The sequence below is a fragment of the Triturus cristatus genome, chromosome 3_2 (assembly GCF_964204655.1).
Source record: "Triturus cristatus chromosome 3_2, aTriCri1.1, whole genome shotgun sequence".
In the NCBI taxonomy this organism is placed as follows: Eukaryota; Metazoa; Chordata; class Amphibia; order Caudata; family Salamandridae; genus Triturus; species Triturus cristatus.
This window is the reverse complement of record NC_140584.1, coordinates 700,218,862-700,234,513: the sequence shown is the minus strand read 5'-3', so window position 1 is coordinate 700,234,513 and position 15,652 is coordinate 700,218,862. Positions and strand designations below refer to the sequence as shown.

Below are 15,652 nucleotides of genomic sequence, written 5' to 3'. Positions count from 1 at the left end.
ATTCCATAAAATTAGAAGGTCCTAATCTCCATATTCATGTAATACAACTCCTGTTGTTCAGGGCAATTTCTGCAACATTTGATCGGGCAAAATCTGCACAAGGACTTTGAGAATGAGGTATATTTGCTACTTCCTTGTTATTAGTATCAATAAAGTGATTTTTTTAGAACTACCCTGTGAGAGGAATGGCTGAAGAATGAAGGATAGTCCTTGAAAACTATCTACTTCCCTTAGTGTAAGGGTCAAACAATGTACTGGCTGATGAATGACCTAATGGCTTATTAGATACTGGTTTCAGCAATGGTCATTTTGCAGTTCATGAGCCTTTATTTCCAAGGGGTCTATGAGGAAGGGAAATCCTCTTTCAAGAACTTTGTTTTCAGTTTTATCTTGAACAAAGTGAGCCAGGGACGATTCATGAGACAGGGATATAACAAATCTCAAAGTGGTGTGCACTGCACCAAGATTGACTTCCCCCAAGTTTAATTAATTGGAAAGAGGCTTGTGTGATGTTATTTCCCTTGCTTGATCTTTGGTTCCAACTTTGGGATCACCAGAAGTTTAATGTTTATTGAATGTGCCACTAGAAGCCAGTGAAGGTTTTTGATGGCAGGAGAGATATGATCTTATTTCTTCAAGTTCCTCTTCAAGCCAAAGTTTGGCTTGAAGGTACACAAATGTGCAGTGAAGAATAGTAAATGATAAACAGGGCATAATATGGTTTGCATGCTGGGATTATAAAGGGTATCTAGAAACAGTGGACTGCTCACATACCCATAGTTCGAGACTTGAGACATTTAATTCTAAAGTCAGAAGAGAATAATTTTGGTTTTCTTTTTTTGTTGGCAATTAAATACAACTGTTTACAGCAATATGCAATATCATGAACTAAATGTGTAATTCTCTGTTTGATCTCCGCTTGGCGCACATGCATCTAATATGTTTTTGCCCTCTTTCTACACTAATCTCTCTAATTTAAAAGTTATAGATGCTATAGTTTGATTATAGTTAAGTGCATACTCAATATATCAATCCTTCAAATGTTTACTATTCAATATATAGTGCACTGACACCCTTCGGATTGATAACGCAACAGAGGAAACTCTAAATAAATACAAATTCAATGACATGATCAATCATAGCAGGCAATCTGCACTGGATGGCACAAGAAATTGTGCAGCACCAACATCTCATCTAAGTTGGCTCTAACTTCACTGATTGACAATAAACACAATATGCTTTTATAAGGTTGCTTACTTATCATAGGAATCCATTGCAATGACCCATTTGCAAAGACCCTCTGCTGCAGTTGATGCATTTCGAATCTTTTCTGGCACAAACTCAGGATTGGTGATGTACTGCTTCCTTATAATACTCATGTACGCAGGAGGAATATTGTCCTTGTCATATTCATGAAGTGACTGTAGAAATTTCATGTCACCCAAAACTCTCTTTGCTGGTCCCCAGTAATCCTCAATTTTCTTTCCTGAACCAGATGGGTCTGGAACCTTATCCGGTTTCACACCTTTTAAGATGCATATGGTTTCCATGACGAGCTTTACACCTGCAGGGGGGTTCTTCATAGATTTCACCAATGATATGTCCTGGAAGTTAAATAAATAGCCTTTCAGAAATTCCATATTAAGAATTTTCATATTGGAGCCAACCTTCTGACGTGTTCAGAATTAGTCACAATCAGTAAAAGATAGTTTAAAACATAATTATTCGTACGATATACAATGTTGAAGGGAATTAGATTGAAAAGCAGTGGAATAAGTTGTCAAAGACTTGATATGTACTGTGAATTAGCTCTCACACGGTGCATAAATACACAAGATAACCACTCTGTCCATTGATTGAGCAGAGAAGGTATTTTCCTAAAAATACATGGATCAGTTGTGGCTTTATTGTGAAGAATCAAACCGATTTATACAAAAGTACACAAAAAGCATTCAAGCGGCACAATTTAATGTTTAAAAAATATATTTCCTATGCAAATAGATAGTGCTTGTGAATGCAAAACGTTTCCATGTGCTTTAAATGAAGACATGATGCACTCTGGTGGTAGAGAAAGTGTGTATTTTTTTTCATCAAATAGTATGCTTGTATACCCTAATGGTTAAAATTTGACTCAATGCGGGGTGGGTAGGAGAAAGGAAGTGAAAGACCAAAAAGGTAATGATAGCAATATGTTTAAAGGTCTTGTATAATCAAAGTCTTTATGAGGCAGTACTAGAAGGGGGGCATTAATACAGAGATGATGTGCATTTATCTACAAGGTGCAAATTATTGTCCTCTCTAAATCCACAAAATGTGCAATAAAAGTGGTCATCCTTCTTTTTACAACAATGCCTAACTTCATGAAGCACATGCAATTTAAATCAACCGAAACATTCTATTCAAATAATACAATGAACATGAGAGATGTCTTGTTTTGTCTTCTATTACTATGTTTTATTTTCTTCAATAGAAGTTTTAAACTTCTTGGAGCACCATCACAATTGATGCGTGTCTTGGTTATCTTTACATAGTGGAGATCCATGTGAATGTGCTGCAAACAGCTCACACAGCTCTCACAAATCTGATCACAGATTTTCAAGACATTTGAGCCGTAGCATGTCCGTTATTAACAAAGTCAAGGCATGTCTTCTTAAATAGTGATTTCGCATCACGGGTTGCCCCTAATATCTTCTATCATGACTACAGATAGAAGCCCTGCCACATTGACAATTAGAATATAAGGAAAGAAAGAGGCTTGATCCACGTGTGCCAATTTTTGCATAACACATGAATTAGGTGATGCACTCACGTGTTTATATAAGGAACTTACAGGTGTTCCGCCGTCCTTTGCTTGTTTTTTGACAATGTAGCATGCCTTGATTTTGTTAATAACGGACATGCTACCGCTCAAATGTCTTGACAATCTGTGATCAGATTTGTGTAAACTGTTTGAGGCACATTTGCATGGGTCTCAACTATGTAAAGATAACCAAGACATGTGCTCCAAGAAGTTTAAAACGTACATGAGCATGTACTGTAATCCTCTATATGTATATTGTGTCAAAATATCATATAGCAATGGTGGTATTTGTACTGTATGAGCCCTGACAGAGTCGTAGGGATACCTCCCAAAGACGAAGAAACACCTGTTGGCTAAAGGAAGGTCTATTGAAGAAAATAAAACACAACAATAGAAGACAAGACAAGAAATCTCTCATGTTCATTGTACTATTTGTTTAGAATGTTTTGGTTGATTTAAATGGTGTGTACTTCATGAAGTTAGGCATTGTTATTTAATCTTATGATTGTACCAAGGGGAGTAGGGTGTAACTTTCCACTATTGAATGCACCGAGGGGCTAAAATTGTGTTGTTGTACACTTATATGCACTAACTATATAAGCGCCTGATACCTCATAAACATCTGATGGTGTAAATCCTTCTTTTTATGCCCAAGCAATTTAGGGCTGGGGAACTGGCTACAAAGGTCTTCATCAGGACATTGGGGCCATGGGAATCTGTCAATTTAATAATAGGAATAGGGTGAATTTCAAGTATTCACTGATTTATGGTGAATTATATGAAAAGGTCAGATTAGGGGTCATACCTTGGGATGCACATGTGTTTTGAATGAAAGGCTGGGGTATATCAGTAAACAAATTGTATTAATATATTTATAAGGTGTAATGTAGCGAGGGCACATCTATACTCCTAGAAAACAATTTGCTACCAGGTGTCGTTTTGCTAAAGCTGCACATAAAGTAATGCATTCATGTTATAAACAGTGGTAAAACGCACATCAATGTAGATACTAATAAGAAGCTAAGGGTGTACCTAAAATGTGGTGGGAAGCCTTGCTTACTGAACTGTTGTGTTAGCAGAATTGTATATTCGCTCTGTTTTGGATAGCGAGTGGCAGGTTGTTGGTCCCATTGTGTGGAAACCTGAAACATCTAATCCCTCGAGCCTCTGACTGTTGATTCACAAGTATCTTGGGATGTGTTGGCAGGGTGCTGCTGCTTCAACGCTTTGTCTAGCCATGGCCTAACTAACGTGAGCAGGAGTAGAGGCCCACTCCAGAGATACAGATTGGATCAGGTCTTTTTGCAGCATCTAGTAACCAGGTCAGTTCGCATTCATCAACAGGGTGAAGACTCACTTGTATGAGTTGGTCTTGGGTCCCACCTGGGGGAGAGCTAGGTTCTTAATAGAAAATGTCTTGCAAATACTTGCAGCTCCAACAGCTCACAACTCCAGAGCAGGACTGTAGATAAAATGTATAGTCTCTGATTAATACTCAGATTTATGTGAGAAGATGCACATTTCTGTGGTTGTACCTATGGAGCTCCTGGATGAATTGTATGATCTAATGGTTATACTGTAGTTTTTCTGGAAAACCTAGCCTTTCTTTGGTTGCCCCATGCCGCTCCTGGGAGGATTTCAAAATGCTACAGGTAACACTGTTACAACTATATTTTAGAAAATGTGTATTTCATTGGTTGCACCTATGATGTTCCTTGGTGAACTTCATAGATTTGGGGCGGACCACACACATCTCTCTGTATTCCTGTGGTACCTGGATTTGGAGATGCTGCCCCTTCCATACGGTACATCCGTGCTGCCCCTGTGTGGAGTACATAATGTCAGGACAGTACTGTGGTTTATTTGGGACACTTTATCTTCCTTTAGGTATATCCACAATGCTTCTGCCTGGGTGGACCACATAATCACTGGTACTGCTCCTTCACCTGGAAGCCTTGTTCTTTTGGTTGCTCCCATGCTGCTATTGGTTGGGATTCATAGTTCTCTGGGTAGGACTGTCGTATTTGTATTTGGGGAGGTTGTGCCTTCATTTGGTGACACCAATGCTAATCTTAGGTACTAAAGTAGTGCTATGGGTAACACTGTCAATAACTAGGTTTAGGAAAATTGAGTGCTCATTGGATGCAAGTAAGTAGTTCCTGAATGGACTGCAAAGCATCTTGGTAATGCTGTAGTTTATCTAGGAAGCTTTGCCTTCCTTTGTTGTACCCAAGTCTCTTCTGTGTAGGCTGCATAGTCTATTGGTAGACTGCATATAGTTTATCCAGAAGTTCTCCTTTTAGAGAACGTATGTGTTCTGTATGTGAAGAGATCCATGGCTGGAGCTTCAACAGCACCATTAAGCAGCAGCTGGAAGCAGTTGCTGGAAGCAGTTGCTCCAGTATAGGATTAACCCTGGGTCAAGAGCAGACGCTGAGACGAATTCATTATTAGAACAAATACATGTTTAAATATCCTCGCTTGGCAACATTCTAAGAAAAGACTTCCAAAACCATCTCCCATTTTGTACTCTAACACCAAAATGTTCATTCATATATATGAAGACTAGGCTGTTTTGTAAGGTTAGATTTCAAGTTATCTGTTTGCTACATAAAACGGCCCCTGCATTCGCATTAAGGGTCTTCACTAAACATAGGCTGTCATTTTTAGAAGCCCAAGTTAATAGATTACACTTCGCCTAAGAAATGAAAGTAAAAGTGTAATGCCTCTGAATCTGAGTAAAAAACGCCTTACATTGAGCAAACGGGAATTGCATTTATGCCACTGTATTGCAAAGTATTATTTGAATTGCTTTACTGTTTTTATATGTTGTATTTATACCAATAATGTGAGAAATATGTATAATGATGATTTATAGCAGTTATTGAAATTTTTTAGGAAATAATGAATGTGATCAAAAATTCGATGCCCGCCTTTTATAAGGGTACCTGACTTTTTTCTAATGAATATTTGCAACCCTTGTACTGTATTTTTATATGTGTGACTCTTTAGCGGTCTGCATCGGATTCCATCAAGGAGAGGCAGCTGGAAGGGTTGCTGCACTTGTGCTACCATGCAGATACAGCACAGGCAGTCTGCAGGAGGATGAGAGCTGGGTCCCCCTCATCAATTACCGCCAGGGTTGCTCCACAGCTTACCTCTAACCAGTCGGTGACTGAAAATAGCAACATGCATCTTGGAATCATTCATCCTTGAACTACTCATCCTCTTTACACCCCCTCTGCTACATTACAGTAGCGCCATGCAGCTAAAAGGCCTACCAGCCTACCAGTAGTGTGAGCAGAAAAATGGGTGAGCTAACTCACAAATTAGCAGTGGGTAATAATTATAATTTCATACTATAGAAATCGTGCTGTACCTGAAAGTCCCCGACAAAGTTTCTAATTATTTTGTGCAACAGCATGAGCTCAAGTCTTTTCCTGTCATTCCAAGCTCTATGCGTCTGAGAGTGATAACCATATGTACATGTGTGGGGCATTTAAGCCCCAGATAAGAACCCCACAGGCTCCAATAAATCAAACATCCCAGTGTGTCATACCGGACCACAGTTTGTCATACCTGCGAAGTAAGGGTGTCAAGAGCAGCAAGGGCAGTTTCCAGAATTGGCAAGGCTTGAGCCAAGTCATTGTCACACTCCTCCTTGATGGCCTTTGCAGCATTTGCCTGGATGTTTGCCGCAGCTTCATCGGCTTTGACAATTTTTTCAGTTTTCGCCACTTCAATGGACTCCCTCTCAATGATGATCATCATGTCGTCCACTTCTTTGCTAGCCACCTTAAGTTGTGGCTGCAACGCCTCAAGTTCGATCTGCATGGAGGCCACCTGAGAAGAAGCATACTCTAGTTTATCCAACCCAACCTCATATCTTCGCTTCATTGTCATGACCTCACTGAAAAAGAAAAAAGAAAAAACAATATTTTTATGTTTTCACACTTTAAAAATGTAATGCAAGGTTTGACAAGGGCATGTTGTGCATTAAAATATATTTACCTCATGTAACTTGCATTTTTTTAGTCCCAACTTCAAAATATTATGACGTGTAGTAAATGTGAGAAAAGAAACCCTTTGCCTGTAAATGTTGGATTTGATCGTTTGAACCACGAGGAGTGAATATAGGCTTTGACAATTAGGGCAGGGCTGGTGTGGACCTTGTTGATGCTCTTGAAGTGCCAAACTTCCTCTTATTGAACCCTCTAAATTTAATAATAATAATCACATTTCAATCATCAAAGTGAAACACCGCCAAATCTTTAGTTACTTTTATAATCTGGTTACACAGAGGTAGCGGAAAGCTCCTCAGTCATTATTATTTGGAAAATGTTTTTTTTCAGTTGCAACTATCTGTTGTCTTAAAAAGAGCTCCGTGTTGAACCAGGAGTCTAGGTTTTTCACATTCTACCATGATCACAGAGCAGACGCCAGACTCAGAGGAATGACAAAGCGTTTGTCACTGTGTTTCCAAGACAGGGTTTCAGATCTGGATTACTTAAAACACAGGTAGCCCAAATAGAGTAGATGCGTTGCAAACTAAAGTAATGTAATTCATGCACTTATTAGCATACTGTATTTGTAGTTGAATGATAACCTGCGCCAATTTAAAACAACTGTGGTTAAAGCAAATGTAAATCATTGTCTAAGACAACCAATTGTAAACAACAATTTGTCTACAACAACCAACGTTTCCACATTGAAATTCCAACAACAACATCAGTGAGAAGATAAAAAAATCTTTATAAACATGGCAATAAAGGTGATGACTAAAAAGGCAAAGAATGTAAAGGACCATTTCTTTCTAACACCACCAACTGAATCTTACTGGTTAAATAATATGCGGAGAAGACACCGCTCACTGATAGCCACATCATTAACCTCCCAAAAGTAAAAGGCTGTAAAAGACCTATCAGGATCAAACCTGTAAAATCAATTTTATGTACGATAAGCGTAAATGCTGTTCAAACCAAGGACCAGTTCTTTTTAATGAACAACTTTATTGGGTTTTATAACAGTGTAGCACACTCGAACATCACATCAATCATTACAACATCTGCAATAAATAAATGGCTAAAGGCATCTTGCTCAGTTATCACATGTATCCAACAGGACCCATAGGCCAGCCAGTCAAGCAGAACCTCAGTATCATGAAGACTGCCAATCCAGACTTGCATCCCCCCACTATTTGCCCCATATCTTATGATAATATATATTATATGAGGCAGGACAGCCTCTAGCCTCATACACTGGCCTCTCCTGCTGAGCGCACCAGTCCACCCCTCGCTGCCACTGAAGGATTGATGAAGGAGCAGTGGATTTCCAGTGAGTGGCTATGTCTCTTTTGGCTACCATGATGGCCGTGCCCGGCAAGGCCCTATCTGTCCTGGTACCCCCTGCACCTTTCAATACCCCCAGCAGCAGTAATATCAGGGAAAGGTTTACCTCCCATACTAGTACTGTTGAGAGTTCTGCAACCACTGCCTCCCAGAATCTTTGGATGATGGGGCATTCCCAGACCACGTGATAAAAGTCTGTGGCGGGTTGAAAGCATCAGAAACATCTAGAATGTTGAAGGAGGCCCGCTTTATGCAGACGGTCTTTAGTAAGATACGTGGACTGGAGGTAATATATTTGGACCATTTGGGCCATCAATGCGTCTCTCCAATCATTTTTGGAGGGCCGACCCACTCCTCCCATCTCGCCCAAAGGAATTCAATAGCATCAGGGGCATTGGTGATTAGTGTGTGATAAATTTGAAAGACACGTTCCTTTCCAAGGGTACCCAGCGTGATTTTGGCCTAAAGGGGGCTAAACTCTGGTAGGGATGTGCCTTGTGCAATGTGGGTATGTAGTGTGTGGCACAATTGAAGGTATTTGTGGAATTGAGTCTTTGACAGTTTGTATGTGGACTGAAGGTCCTGAAAAGAGTGCATATGTGTCCCAGACCATACATCTCCCAATGACTATTAACTTTGAGATGCTAGGTAATACAGGCAGAGGTTTGTCATGCCAAGACTACCATCATATGGGCCACGTTGACATTTAGCGTATGCCAATTTGGGTCTCGCACTGTGCCATAAGAAGTGTATGGCCAGGGTGTCCATCTCCTGAAACCAATGCAGGGGTATCAATTGTGGGAAGTTCTGAAAAAAGTACAAGAATCTCGGGAGGACGATCATTTTGTACAGGGTTATCCTGCCCAGGACGTTCAGTGGAAGGGATTGCTATTTCTGAAGATCGGTCTTGACTTTCTGGACCAAGGGCATCATATTAAGTGAAATCGTCAGGGCCAGATGGAGTGCCACCTGTATGCCTAGATAGCAGAAACTCAGCCTGCGTATCGGGATAGTAGTCTGCCAGGCCAAACAGTCTTGCGGGGGTGACAGAGGCACCAATATTGACTTGCTAAGCTTAACGTTGAGGTCAAATGCTCCAGCAAAAAGCTGACGTATCCAAAGACAGCGGGGGCCGCTATGCTCAGGGTCAGAGAGGTATAAAAGGACGTTGTCCACGTTTAATGCTATACGGTCCTCATGGTCCATGTCCCACACCCATCCACTAATTTGAGCATCACATCTAATAAGTCGAGATAATGGCTCAATTACCAGCATGAAGAGAAGCGGGTACAGGGGACAACCTTGCCTGGTCCCCTGGTGGATGCGGAAAATGTCTGACACTACTCCATTGTACTTGTGCTGTGGAATTGGAGTAGAGTACATGAACAAGTCACTGGAACCAGGGCCCAGTCCCTCCTCTTCTCAGGAGCTGGGCAAGGTAGTCCCAATCCACAATATCAAATGCATTCTCAAAATCTATGAGTAGCAGGGCTAGCGGATGGGACAATAAGTGCCGAAAAGCGAGGGCTACATGCAATTGCCGTAGGCAGTGCGGCCACATGCAAATAGCGTAGGCAGTGCCACGTGCTCCGCACCAGTATGAAACCACACTTTTTCTCCATTGAGAAGCATAATGGGACGGTACTCTGCACAAGAGACCGAAGGGGGTTGGGTCTTAGGTATCACTATTATAGTGGTCTGATCAATGTCTTCTGGGACAGAGTCAACCTTCTTTGCGTCTTTGTTCAATTTTAATAGGTGTGGAGCAATGAGTTCCTTATATTTGGCGTAAAACTCTGTGGCCGGGGGTCTTTCCGGAAGTCATTGCTGTAATAGCCCCTGTAATTTCCTCAATTGTGACAGGCATGTCCAAATCCTGCCTTTCAGCAAGCGAGAGTTGGGGAAGGGGCACCTCCTACAGTAGAGGAGAGGCCCTCTCAGCCAGGGGACGCGGGACTGCCGCATGCAATTGACTGTAATAGGTGGCAAATGTCTAGGCTGTAGCCAAGGAGGTATGTTGTATCTCGCCATGATGATCAATGATTTCGAGTATACCCTGCCAACTACTGGGTGGTAGGCAAGCCTTTACAGCAATTTGCCATTCTTATCGCCCCAACTATACTTGTGAAGTAGTCACTCGACAAAGTTGTTTCACTGCCTCAAGAGACACAATACTTATCTCCTCACAAATCAACTCCAAGTGCAGGCTTACATCCCCCTGGGGGTTAGAGGGAAGCAGCGCCTCAAAGCAGAGGTGTGGCTTGCTCTCAGTGTCTGACTAGACTTTTGGCGTGACCCCTGATTGGGACCTTGCAGGTCGCCCTTCGTTGACTTGAAAGTACGCATTTATTCCATCTCCCAATACTTGAGCGTATTTATCGTCATGGAAATACCACGCATTAAGTCACCACACAGGGCGGAGGCCAGTGTTTGCTGCCTTTGTCATGAGGAGTATAGGGCATGGTCGGAAAACGTGCCATGATTTGTACCTGTTAAACAGACAGGCAATCTGCAGTGAGCATGAATATCATGTCAATATGAGCAAGTTTATTTTATTTATTCAGTCTTATATAGCGCTGGCCAGACCCGAAGGTATCGGAGCGCTTTATATTAGATAGGAGAGAAATCACATAAAAGAGACAAAGGTAAACATGAGTGATCAAAGGTTCCCGTGTGCTGTGCGTCTGAAGTGCGTCACTGAGGTAGAGAGGTCCAGAGGTGGTCTCAATGCGTGCACAAAGTCTTGGGCTAAATCTTACTCCGAGAGGCGGTGCACAAGGAGGGGGTTAGGGAGCGGGGATTAGGTAGAGGTAGAGGAGCATTGCCTGGTGGCTGCAGAGTGGAGGCTTGTGTGTTTCGGATTTCAGTTCGGGAAGGTACGGTTGAGGTAGAGGTCTTTTAGGAGTCTTTTGAATTTTATAAAGGAGGGAATAGTTCTGATATCAACAGGAATAGAGTTCCAGATTTTGGGTACATTTCCTGCGAAGGAACGTGCCGCAGTTTTTGTTTGAGTGTTTTCAAAGGGATGAGTAAGAGGGTGTTGGAGCTCCTGAGGTTTCTTGACTGGCCGGCTTTCTTAAGTTTGGAGGCCAGGTATTCCGGTTTCGGTGTGCAGGGTTTTGTGCGTGAGGCAGGCAGTTCTAAAGCTGGCACGCATTTCCACTGGGAGCCATTTTAATTCTCTGAGTGTGGGAAATAAGTGGTCATATTTTTTGACTCCGGTGACCATTCTGGCAGCAGCATTGAGAGTTGTTTTAAGTGGCGCTAAGTGGGAGAGAGCTGTACCGGAGAGGACTGCGTTCCCATAGTCCAGTCTAGACAACACCAGTGATTGGGTGGCTTGTTTGAGGTCCATGGGAGGGTTTAATTTTGTTGAGAAGCTTCAGTTTGAGGAAGGCACTCTTCGTGGAGTTCTTAATGTGTTTGGTCATGGTTAGTTTTTGGTCAAGGGTGATTCCTAGTGATTTTACCGAGTTTGCCAGTGTGTGGTGGGCAGCTGAAGAATGTGTGTATTGTTGTCCCCTCAAATTGAACAGTCTACAAACATCGCAGAGGCCCAGTGCAGTGACCCAATTGGATAGGTGTCAGGCGCCGCTATGTTGGTGTTCTGACAGAGCACCAGTGGAGTCCGCAGCAGGGTACAAGACCACGTTTAAGTCACCACCAACATATGTGTGCCCATTTGGGAGTTTACCTAGTGTCTGTGTGAGGATGCCTAGGAAGGAGTCTAATGCGGTAGGTGGAGCATACAGACATAGGAGATTCAGTGGTCAACTCTCCAGTGTCCCAGTTAGGGCAATATATCGTCTCTGGGGATTCTGCCATGACTGGGTGAACACCATAGGAAACCCACACCGCAGCAGGATCACCCCTCCCCGGGCGCCCAGGGCCTAGCCTGCATGGTAAACTCTATCAAATCCCTGACAGGCGAGGACTGAGCAATGGCACCTCATTAAATATGTTTCTTGCAACGTTATAATCTAGGGGAAGAAATGGTGGGCATAATGCAATACCACAGAGCATTTTATATGGTCCAAGAGACCATTGACATTCCATGTCATAATGTGGAAAGATGCCATGTCCAGACAAGACATGTTTGAGGAGGTAGGAAGCATGCTAGGACACCTACAAAGGGGGTCATCTGGTGGGGTTCAGCACCTCTCACAGGGCTGCCATGATAGTGGGTCAGCAAGAGCATCTGTGACATTGTGATGGGATGTATCAGGCACGTGCAAAGATAAGAAACAGACAATAACCAAAATAAAACATTAACAGAAACCCTCTTCCTCAACAACCCCGCCCTTTAGTTCCCTCCAGAAGCATCTGTCACCCCAAAATTACTAAAACAAAAACAAAGAACCATGGTGTTCTTGGACGTGGAGTGGTGGTCCCCTCCATAGTATGTGACCGTTAGTGCCAGCATGTTTTTTGTGGAGGACTTTGAGCCATAAGATCGTCATCTCATTTGAACTTCCCTAAAGTAATCCGGAAAGAGGAGGATTTTCGTGCTTTGGCACATGAGTTCAGAGTGCACTCGTGCTTCCCTTGGAATGTTGTTTCTATCTGCGAAATTGAGGAATCAGGTAATCACAGGTCAGGGTAATACTCCAAGAGGCGGCCTGGGAGTGAGCGCTCTGTGGGTGCGTTCTACTGCAACCCACGATGAGAATTTCTCACCCTGCATCCATGATTTGATCCACTGCTCGAGGAATTCGGCCAGTTGAGCGGACTCCAGTCCCTCAGGAAACACCACAAACCTGAGATTATTGCGCTGAGAGCTATTTTCCGCATCCTCGGCTTGAAGGTGCAATTTAGCTGTTTGGGAGAGCAGGTGCACAACTTTGACCTTGAGATCCAACATATCCTCTTCAAAGGTGGAGATCCTTTCCCTCTACCTTTGTGATTTGGGCCGTAGCATTTCACAGATCCTGGCGAAGGAGCGCCACATCAACCTGTGCCGTCCTTTTGTGGATTAAACTGCAGCCTGAGATGCCTCTAAGGTCTGTAGAATCATAGCCAAGTCACCCTCCGTTGGTCCCTGTTCATCTGTCGCACGAGACCCACTCGTCCCAGAGCCAATGGTATACTGATCAATACAGGTCTAGGATGGATGCAGTTCCTAGAGTTTGTCCTTCCCCATGATCACAGCAGGAGTGCACTGCAGAGTTATGCCTGGCGCCGGCCCGCTTGCCACATGCCCATGGCAGCACGAGCAGCCGGGCCCCGTAGAAGTGCACCAAGAGCCTCAGGAGATGTTCAAAGAGCCAGAGGGGTGAGCCAACAAACCAAGAAGGGTGGGCTCAACCAAGCCTCCCTCACAACACTAGCACTTTGTGCATCCTACTGGGCCCCTACCAAGGTGCCCCCACGTTCACTGCACCTCTGCTACCATCCATCAATGACGTTCCTTTTCTTCTCTCAGTGATTATTTGTGGCCCTCTGAAACCAAGTTCGCTCAGACAGGCAGGCCAGCACTGGCTACCAGATACAAGTCTTACACATGGCAGGGCAAGGGACACGAGAGCTACCTCTGGGTGCGTCCAGTCACTCGCGCCTCAGTGTGGTTCTGCCGTGTCAGGAGGAGAGGCGAACAAGACCTGGCGCAGCCCGGGTGTCAGCAGGCGTGTAATGCAAACCTGAGGGGGAAAGCATGGATTTCCATTAGCCCCTGTAATCAATGCGAGTGCATGCCGGTGGAAGCCTCCGCCCCATCACCCCAAACTGGGAGTAGAGAATGAATCAGGCCCCAGTCTCACTGAATACTTGGAGTGGGGAGGGGGAGTGCAAAGCGCCACAGGGCTCAGCCACAAGGCCTGGAACTCGCACCTCAGTGTGCCTGCCAAGAGACTGCTAGGCAACGCCATGTAGCTGCGGCACCAACAGGTCTGACCCCCCTCACTTTCACCCCTGCTCTCCTCACTGAATGCTTCTATGAAGTGGCCCCCATCGGGACTCGTAATTCTCTCCACTTCCTCCTCTGGGCTCAAGTGGTTTAGGGCAGAGCTAGGGAGAGCCGTCCATGTAGGGCAGCCATGTTATGCCCGGGTGTGGTAGTCGAGCCAAAATGGCGCTCCCCGAAACAGTTGATGAGCTCCCAGCACACTATTCAGGAGGAGATGGTTGTGGGCGCCTGGTCAGCTGGTCTTTGCAGCCAGAAGGGCCTCAAGCTGTAGGAGGATGGCGGCAGACGATGGAGGGGTACGGAGCAGTCTTAGAGTGTGAGCGCCATCTTGACACCTCAAGCCACTCCCTACCAATGACCAATTTTATAGGATTCTCAAAATAACCTTCGCACAGTCTGACAAACACTCTTCTTTTTGGGCAACAGGAGAGGGGCGTGGCCACTCCACCCATTAGAATGGGCAGAGGCTGCTTTACATGTAACATTATGTGCTTCAAAATATTTATTTATTTTGTTGCAGTGAACATAAATGGTTGCTTTTTGCAAATAGGGACATTTTTATTGAAAACAACAAGTGGAGCACTGCACTATAGTGCTCCATTGCTTGTAGTAAAAAGAAGAGAAAAGCAGTTAATTCTGTAGTTAAGAAAGTTGAGCTTTAGAAAAAACGTGTCATTTGAGATGTCATCAGTGATGTCACTGACCTTGTCATGAATGATGTAATATGTGACGTCATCAGCAGTGCATTGCGGGGGTGCGAGTTATAGTTAGCTGAACTAACTATAATGCCGGAATTTCTCTGGTTTTGTACGAGTGAAATGTCCAACTAACTATAACGTTCCTGAAACCTATGGTTTTTTCAGTTAATTTCTATGTTTTTTTAAATGCTAATTTCTAACTATAAAGTGCCTGAAACCTATGTTTTTTTCAGTGAATTTCTATGGTATTTTAAATGCTAACTATAGCGTGCCTGAAACCTATAGTTTTTCCAGTGAATTTCAAAGGTTTTTTAAATGAAAATTTGTAAGTCTAATGTACCTCAATCCTATGTTTTTTTAAATTATATATATATTCACTGAAAAAACCATAGGTTTCAGGCCTGATATAGTTAGGAATTAGCATTTAAAAAACCTTAGAAATTCACTGAAAAAACAATAGGTTTTAGGGGTGTTTTAGCTAGCTGGACATTTCACTCGAACAAAACCATTGAAATTCTTCCGATATAGTTATTTATACGAACTACATCTCGCGCGCCCGCAATCCACTGCTGATGATGTCACATATTACATCATTCATGACATGGTCAGTGACATCACTGATGACATCTCAAATTACATCACTGATGACATCATCCATTGAATGCGGTTTGGTTCGTTATTTAAATATGTATTATATATCTAGCAATGTGCATTGAAGAATGAATGGATATATAAATATAAATATCTGGATGGAGGATTTAGTAGCAGTGTGATTGACTGTTTACTTGACTTATTTATAGTGTCTCACTAAATATATTGGAGTGACTAAACTGTGTGAATATCTGTATCACTTTGTCAGTTGTTGTGTAAACTGCTGCACTAGTTGGTTACTAGCTACGTGAAA

At 43.1% G+C, this 15,652-nt stretch overlaps 1 protein-coding gene across 2 annotated transcripts in view; it reads right to left on the bottom strand.

Moving 5' to 3' along the window:
• The window catches only part of DNAH7 (dynein axonemal heavy chain 7), a 1,967,826-nt gene that overhangs the window by 936,571 nt on the left and 1,015,603 nt on the right, over positions 1–15,652 (bottom strand). For both annotated transcript variants that reach the window (XM_085648764.1, XM_085648765.1), the window contains exons 42-43: positions 6,380–6,710; positions 1,258–1,604 (exon numbers count right to left, since the gene is read on the bottom strand). In XM_085648764.1, the coding sequence (XP_085504890.1) occupies positions 1,258–1,604; positions 6,380–6,710 (678 nt within the window). The remainder of the gene's footprint in view (positions 1–1,257; positions 1,605–6,379; positions 6,711–15,652) is intronic.